At 31.6% G+C, this 8293-nt stretch overlaps 1 protein-coding gene across 3 annotated transcripts; it reads left to right on the top strand.

Annotated features, from left to right (window-relative positions):
• Positions 1-4232: 4232 nt before the first annotated feature.
• LOC131063164 (uncharacterized) lies at positions 4233-6612 on the top strand. Of its 3 annotated transcripts, none has more exons than XM_057996943.1 (5): positions 4233-4318; positions 4426-4534; positions 4938-5022; positions 5108-5208; positions 5451-6612. In XM_057996943.1, the coding sequence occupies exons 2-5, from the start codon at positions 4447-4449 to the stop codon at positions 6191-6193; spliced, it is 1017 nt and encodes a 338-aa protein (XP_057852926.1). In that variant the 5' UTR covers positions 4233-4318; positions 4426-4446; the 3' UTR covers positions 6194-6612. The 3 variants fall into 3 exon arrangements, with proteins under 3 accessions (XP_057852926.1, XP_057852924.1, XP_057852925.1); XM_057996941.1 differs by having other exon boundaries at positions 5439-6612; XM_057996942.2 differs by lacking the exon at positions 4233-4318 and having other exon boundaries at positions 4332-4534; positions 5439-6612.
• Positions 6613-8293: the final 1681 nt, after the last annotated feature.

Below are 8293 nucleotides of genomic sequence, written 5' to 3'. Positions count from 1 at the left end.
AGGTATAAGTGGACAAGGGAACTAAAGGACAATTAATGTGTGAAAAAAAAAATGCAGTTAAGCATGGCAACTACAAATAATTCAATATTTTGTTAAAATTGTCATCATTAATTAAAAAATTTACCAAAGGTATAGCCACCACACTAGGTCTAAACCTATGTTAGCATCTTCGTTGATGATTTTATTACAAATTGGCCCATACATATCCCTTTCCCTCTCCCTTTATATCTCTTATTTTTATCTCTCTATGTGTATCTCTCCCTCTAGATCTATATCTCTCTTTATTTGTCTCCCTCTTCCTCTCTCACTCTATCTTCATCTCTACCTCTATCTTCCTCTCTTCCCCCCTCCTCTCTCTCTCTCTCTCACACACACACACACACACATGTCTATCTCTCTTTTCCTCTCCCCCCTATCTCTAGATGTGTCTCATTCTCTTGTCTGTCTATCACTCCCCCTCTCTCATTATCACAAACATAACATGAGCCTGTTTGTAATGGAGTTCAATTAAATTCTTGATTCAAAGGTTCTCTCTTACTTATGTTTGGTTCCTGATAAATTAATGCACAATTTATTTAAATCTATCACTTTCTTCATTGGGACTATTGTGTTGGCATTACAATAAGTTTGTTGGTATGATGATATTGAGAAGGTTGTTGGAGATTAATGATATAATTGATAAAGGATGATTACTGTCTTAATAATGTTATTTTGTCATTGATGTCAAGCAATTGATTTTTTGATTCAGTATGATGTTGCCATATCTTAAAGAGTATGTTTTGATGAGTATAAAGATGTCGGTAAGTGACAGAGAAAGAATGTGAAAATGAAGGGGAGTAAAAAGTTATTCAATGGGAAACTATTACTGAGTTAGACAGTGATGAGATTATGTTATTTTGATTGTTTTGATATCCTATATATGTGTATTCGAAGACTGAATAAGAAGGAGAAAAGATTTCATGCAACAAAATGAGTAAAGGCTTGATATTGTTCTATTTTACCGAGCAAGGAACTAGTCGGTAAACACCAAGGTTATCAGTGTCGGTTAAAGAAGAAAAAAGTTACCGAGTGTCGTCAGCAAGCAAAGCTACCGAGACAATAACCGAGTCGAATACAAAATGTTTACCGAGTAAAGTTCAGTATTTACTGAGTATCAACCGAGAAGTACCCCCTCGACCCCTTAGAAATAGTAGGGAGGCCCCGTAGGAGGTTGGGGTGGGTGGGAGGAGACGGGGGTGGGCATAACTCCATCCATAACTTGCCGGCCCCGTAACTTTCTTTGCGACTTAACATAATGCATTGGATGAATAAATACATTATTAAATGAAGGATACCAATGAGTTGGAGACTTATAGAAGATTGGAATGTCATGCAAGAAGTTTGTTAAGGATCAATGGCAATGAAAATTCAAGAGTTGGATCTACAACATAAATTGAATGATCATAACCGAGCACAAGTACCAAGGAAGGTATACAAGTTTCAAGGCAAGATAAAATGTTTTTCAGTTCGAAGGATTCAATGAACCTAGTCAAGTTTGAAGATCTGATGGCTAAGATTAATCATGGGAAATGCGATTAAGGAGATTAAGCAGTTAGGAATTGCTTATAAATAAGGAAAAGTTGATGAACAAAGTATGCAGGCAAATAGAAGAGCAGTGTTACTGCAGAGGTGATTACCAAGTATAGAAGATTGAAGATCTAATTGAAGAATAGATTGAGAAGCCCAGCAAGGAGGAATATAAGTCTTATGACAAGATTATTTTGAGCACATAGAGTTTTCTTTAACATTTCAGAAGTGAAGTTGCAGATATATTTTATTACTGTTATTTATTTTTGTAAGTGATAGGAAATCTCTTAACCGAGTGGACCTAACAGTCTTATTTGTAAATCCTCTAGCAAGGTAACATTCTAATTGAGTGTTTGAAATCCTTTGACAAGGTCACTTCTAACAAAGTGCAAGATTCTAATAGATTTGAGGGAAATCCCTTGACCGGATCACATCTAGCAATGTGTTTATGTAATCTTTAACAGGATTGGCTTTTAATCGAGCATACTCTAGAAGAGTATATTTTCTTTGTGGGTTCGAAATCCCACAGTGGTTTTTCCCTATTTGGGTCTCAACGTTAAATCTGGTGTTAAATGTGTTTTGATGTTTCAAGTTTATCAGTTTATGAGTTTGAATGATTTACAGTCATAGTTGCATGTCAAGTTCATTCTACCAAGGTTGAATCTGATGAATATTTTGTATTGTGAGTTTATCTAATTCACCCCCCCCCCCCCCCCCCCCTCTCATCTAACTAACATATTGTTGCATAAACAACATTATATTCTAGTTGGCTTATCAATTGATCTCATGTACTACACAAATGTATGCAAAAAATGACCAATTTTTTAATGATTAACTCTCCATATCTCTTCAGTGTACCCATTGCACACCAAGGTGCAATTGCTAGTTTTTAACTCATTCGGTGATAAAAGAACAAGTTAATTAATTCCTTTCTTAAGTTGCATTTTACTAAATATGATTTTTGAAAAAGGAAACAAAGATGTTTGCCAATTGAAATTACATAATTATATTTTAAGGTTGATAATAATTTTAAGCTTAAATATTCACAACATTCACATGTTGTTATATCTATTTAACTTTTTGATAAAACAGTAGTGAAATAAATTAATATTAATTATACGTTTAAATATTATTATAATTAAACTATTGGGAAATGTAATACTAATTTTTAAAGAGTGTGAAGATAAATTTTTATTTCTACAATATTTGTAAAGTTAAAACTTACATATAAGTATAAATACAACTCTAAGGTGAGGGTTGTGACACCTATATATCTCTATATCTCTCTTTCTCTTCTAAAATATATGTCTATTTCTCCCTGTATCTCCCCTTATTTCTCTCACCCTCTCACCATATTTATTTGTCTCTCTATATCTCTCTATTTGCACATCTCTTTATCTCTCTCCCTCTCTCCCCTCTCCATCTCTCTAACTCTATCTAACCATCTATATACATATCTCTCTATCTCTTCCTCTTCCTTTTTTATTTCTTTCTATCGCTTCCTCTCTATTCCCTATCATTCTATATTCATCTCTCCCTCTACCTCTTTCTATATCTCTATCTATTTTTCATGTTTCTTCTTTTGCTCTATATTTATAACTTCCTCTATCTTCCTCTCTGCACCTATATCTCTGAGCATGCCTCCCTCATTTGTCCATCTCTCTCTCTCTCTCTCTCTCTCTCTCTCTCTCTCTCTCTCTCTCTCTCTCTTCTCTCTCTCTCTCCTTTTATACCTCTATATCTATATCATTTTTCCTCTCTATATCTATCTCTCCTTATCACTTCTTTATCTATCCTTCTATCTCTATATAGTTACCTCTCTCTCTCTCTACCATTATATATCTCGATCCCTCTCTCTCTTTATCTTTCTATCTCTCACTCTCTCTTCCACTATTTATTTTCTCATCCATATGCATTTATTCCTCTCCCCCCTCTCTCTTTATCTCTCCATATCTTTCTCCTCTCCATCTTCCTCTCCTCATTCCCCATCTCTATTTTCAGCTCTATCTATATCTCTATCTTCTTCTCTATCTCTTTACCCATCTCTCCATCTCTCTATATGTGTATTTTGAAAGTTAATACGATGAAGGAAAGCAACGGTTTGAGAGAATATGAAATGTGATGAGGCAGAGTCCGTTGAAAATAAATGAAGAGACATAGATTAAATATGAATCGATGACAAATGATTTAAATGGAGAAAGGCATCGTTGGAGTGTAGGTGAAGCCGCTAAGAGGAAAAGATCTGTCAATCGTTTTTGATGGAGGGAAATCATTGGCTAAGAGAAATGTGTATGCATTGAATTTGCAGAGAAGAGAAGAGTAAATTAGTTAAAGAGAGGGGTTTCTATTAGTTTATTTATTTTTTTATTTTCTATTAAAGTGTATATGATGGGGTTTGAATATAAATATTTAAAAAAATGAATTATGTAAATTCATTTTCTATCACTTTTATATATTTAGTTTTATTTATATTATATAATAATGTTGAAGGATTGTGGTAGACTTATAATATTGCATTCCATTTTCAAGACGAGAAATTTGTGAGATTAGAAAATAATAATTTAAAAACTTTAATTCAAATATATTTATTTAAATGAAGATAAAATTGTTTAAAGGTGTTTACATAAATACGTTAAAAAGGAGCTATATCTTATGATGGAGGAGCATCTAGGTGCACGAGAAACCATGCATATTGAAGAGCTGATTTTGTTTGTATTTCATTTTTGGTTTGGTCTCAGTTTTGCCTCTACAGGCATGTTTTCAAGGCTTTCTATACAATTTTCCCTCATTTGATAGAAATTTTCCCTTGAAAATAGCTTTGTTTCTGTCACTAATCGTCTGAGAATTTCTTTCGCTCAGGTAAAATTAGTTTTGAACGGGATGGTTGAGGAATACAAATGTAGATTTTGCCCTGCAGTCTTTTCGACGCCTCGTGCTCTTCGGGGACATCACAGAAGCCACAGATCAGGCAAGTGTAGCCAAACAGGATTTTCTTTTCCTAGTGGATTGTTTTAAAGTGTAATGCAATTCTTTTCTGAAGGTAGAAACATGTTCAGCGTCGTCAAATTCATTTTCATTTTGTGTAGTGCTTTTTTTCTTTAAAGATCTGGAGCAGAATCAAGTCTTGAGTCCTCTAGTTTATGAGAGATGTTTTCTTTTCATAACACAATATCTTCAAGAATTCAATTATGATTTTAACAGAAAAACTTCAGGAGACATGTTGAAAGTTGTGAATTTTTTTTTTTTTTTTGTAAAGATTTGGAGCAGAATTAAGTCTTGAGTCCTCTGTTTTATGAGAGCCTCTGTTTTATGAGAGATGCTTTCTTTTTTATACTAGTATGTCTTCAATAATTTGACTGTAATTTTAGCAGAAAATATTGATGAAAAAATTCAAGAGACATTGAATCTTCCTGCAAAGCGTGTCGCTTTACCGTCTCCGCGAGAACAAGAAAAGCGGTATGCTTTGCTTTGCTATTATTATTATGATTTTAATTATTGTTCTTTAATGCAACCTGATTTCTTCTTCTTTCGAATTTCCAAGAATTGCGGTACCGGAAAATGAAAGGCAGGTTGGAGGACGTGGCTATGGTGTTTCGAACCTGCAACCTCCTCTTCGTTTTCCTTCTTCCACTACATTTACAGGTGCGGATGATAATCTGGTTAACAGAGCAATTTCAGACTTCGTAGGAAATATATCTCTTCAATTTCTATATATCATATTTGTTTGTTAAAAAATTGCTCAAAGTTTTCTTGGATTCCGGAATAGATTTAAGTCCATTTTTCCTTTATTTATTTCCGGGTGACTAAAAATACAAAGAAAGAAAATTTTAAATTCCAGTTAACTCAATACATGTTTCCTTCATTGTGATTAGTTCTTCCTACAGGACTGGCTCCGCCTCAGACTCAGCGACCCGACATTAAAAATTTAGACCCAGAACTTCTTTGCAGAGCACCAAAATGTTATCCTGTAGTTTCCAGCGCTGACACACAACAATTTCAGCCGCAAGCACAATATCTTTTCATTCATGATCCACGGCAATTTGAACAACAATTAGATAATGATATGCTGCATTTCCCTGCTATTGGCTCTCCGGATAATTTCAAGGGTGTTTCGCAACATAATTTGGTGAATTCTTCTTCTAGTAGTCTTCCAAGTGTTGTTGATCGTGGTGCAGGACAATTTCAACAAATGGATCAGAATTCCCAATCTACTCAGAATGTTTTGAATCCCTCGCAACAATTTCAGCAAGAAAGGGATAATTCTGATACTCTTAGCTTTGACGAAATTCTCGAGTCGAAATTGGATTGGCATGATCTTTGGAAATGTCTTGATAATAATTCGCAAGATTCACCTTCTGATAGTCTTTCCATGAGTGATTCACAACAATTTCAACAACGGAATCAGTCTCTGCCACCGTCTTCTCCTATTGGCCTTCATAATATTTCACAGCAATTTCAGCATCAATGGAATCAAGATTTCGAGTTGGAACGGGAAGAAATTATGAAATTTATGGGTTTTAATTCGCAACAAATTCAGCAACAGCGTGACTTCAAATACAACTTCCGCATCCTCGATGAAATTATAGAAGAGATTCGCAAGTACTTCAGCGACAGCAATGTGCAGTAATCTTCTCCAGTTAATCCCCTTTCTTCTGCTTCTTTTAACCTTCCGAATCTTCTCACCAGCGGCTCGCAGAAATTTCAACAAGGGGAAGATCTCTATTTTCGCCTCCTGACAAATTTCAAGATGTTATGAGGAACAATTTACAGCAGTAATTTAAGCTGCCCTTTCTTTCTTTCTTTCTTTCTTCTTTTGTGATTATGTATTAACACATCTCCATGACAAAGAGAGTGGGTGTCATTATTTGAGTCCACGTGGCACTGTAATGTATAGGCCACTGTGCAACAAGGCCAGTCAATGTGGACCAGTTTATTTTCATGGCATCATAGCATTTCCTATACATGGAGTAGTGGAAATTATTTATAGATATGTTATGGTGTGAAGCATGACTATTTGTTTTAGCATAATTATACTAATGTCTATCTTTTGGATCTTATCTAGGTATCTATTGATTTATTCATTTTCTATTGATTTAAAATATCATTTGTAGGTTGAAGTGTATTTCATGGGTTTTCAATATAAATATTTTAAGGGTTGTGTTAGGTAATTTTTTTTATTTTTGTCATATATTTATTTTATTATTATTATTATATAATGTTAAATTATTAGAATAGATTCATAATAATGCATTTCATTTGTGGTCTATTAGAAATGAAAAAAGGAATTAAAAAATGTTTTCATTTGAAGATATATTTTCAAATCAAGATAACTTTGTTTGAAGGTGTTTACATAAATACCTTTGAATAGAACTATACCTTCATTTCAAAACTTTTGAATTTTTTAATATTACAAACAAAAAAATTGACATGAAAAGAACTATCATTTGAATGTACCTTTTGAATGAAGGTTCCTCATCTCTACCTTGGTTGGACTGCATATAAAATCAATAAAAAATATGATATGTAGAACAAGCAAATTCTCCAAAAGTATTATTTTCAATATATTTTATTTAGCTACTATATATATTTTCTATTTTTGAATGAACATAGCTTCTTCACCAAACATAAGGTCTCCATTCTATACACATGAAAAAATAAAAAATAAATTTACAATGATGTCCTTACTTCAACAAAATGAAATTTTAATTTAGACAAATAGAAAAAAAATTATACCATATGAAATAAACTCTTAAAAAATCAATGGAAAGGAAGTATGCAACAAAAAGTTATGAAAAAATATTTACACAATTTTGTCAATTTATGTTTAGGAATTCGTCTTTCTTTTTGTAAATAAAGTTATAAAAATTACATAATAAATTCTCAAATCATTTTATAAAATTAGTATAGATATCTTAAATACATTTATCAATTGAAACTATTGTATTTACATTAAAATTATTTTGTTTTTCTTAAAATTATCTTCACTACAAAGAAAAACTACTATATTTTTTTCCCTAATATAAATTTTTATTTTTTAAACTTCCTATTGTTATTAAAAGAATCATTAAAGATAAAAAATTATAAAATATATATTTTTATTGAATTAGTTATTCAATAAATTAATTCTAAAAGAAAGAATATTTGCTACATATTGTAAATATGAAATAGTAGTTTTTTTTTTAAATATCTAATTTTTTATTTTTATTTTTTATTTATATATCTATTTAAAACTTATAATTTTGATAAGGGTCCTTCCTATCATTGTAGAATGCTTCTCAACATTAATTAAAAAATATACATTTAAGATCTATATATGAAATTTCAAAAAACACAATTTGAAATATCTTCAAATTCTTAATAGTTTAGTTTTAATATCTCATTCTAGTTTACATTTATAATTAAATAATTTATAAAGCTGAAAGATTATTATTAATTACAAAATATTTCATATCTAACCCTATAGTCAAATTCACCTATTTGAATTTAAATTTCAATATTATGTGTGTAATTCTATCTTTTAAATTTTATTTATTTCCCCATATATATGTTTCCATCATACTAAACACTTATTTTCCATGAAAATTATTTTTTTTAAAAAAGTTTTCAATAACAAAAGCCTTATAAAATGAGTATTAGTATCCATGTTGGGAATTAGAAGCTTCTCATATTTTGATGGTGTGTAAATATAGAATCCAAGAATACAAGACCAAGATAAAACAAGTTAACC

Source organism: Cryptomeria japonica, chromosome 11 (assembly GCF_030272615.1).
Source record: "Cryptomeria japonica chromosome 11, Sugi_1.0, whole genome shotgun sequence".
In the NCBI taxonomy this organism is placed as follows: Eukaryota; Viridiplantae; Streptophyta; class Pinopsida; order Cupressales; family Cupressaceae; genus Cryptomeria; species Cryptomeria japonica.
This window is presented reverse-complemented; position numbering and strand designations above follow the sequence as displayed.

Excerpts from the sequence above, each read along its gene's own strand:
- LOC131063164 (XM_057996941.1), top strand. The coding sequence starts at position 4,447 with ATGGTTGAGGAATACAAATGTAGATTTTGCCCTGCAGTCTTTTCGACG. Across the intron at positions 4,535-4,937 it reads TCACAGAAGCCACAGATCAG|AAAATATTGATGAAAAAATT; the intron begins GCAAGTGTAGCC and ends TAATTTTAGCAG. Across the intron at positions 5,023-5,107 it reads CCGCGAGAACAAGAAAAGCG|AATTGCGGTACCGGAAAATG; the intron begins GTATGCTTTGCT and ends CGAATTTCCAAG.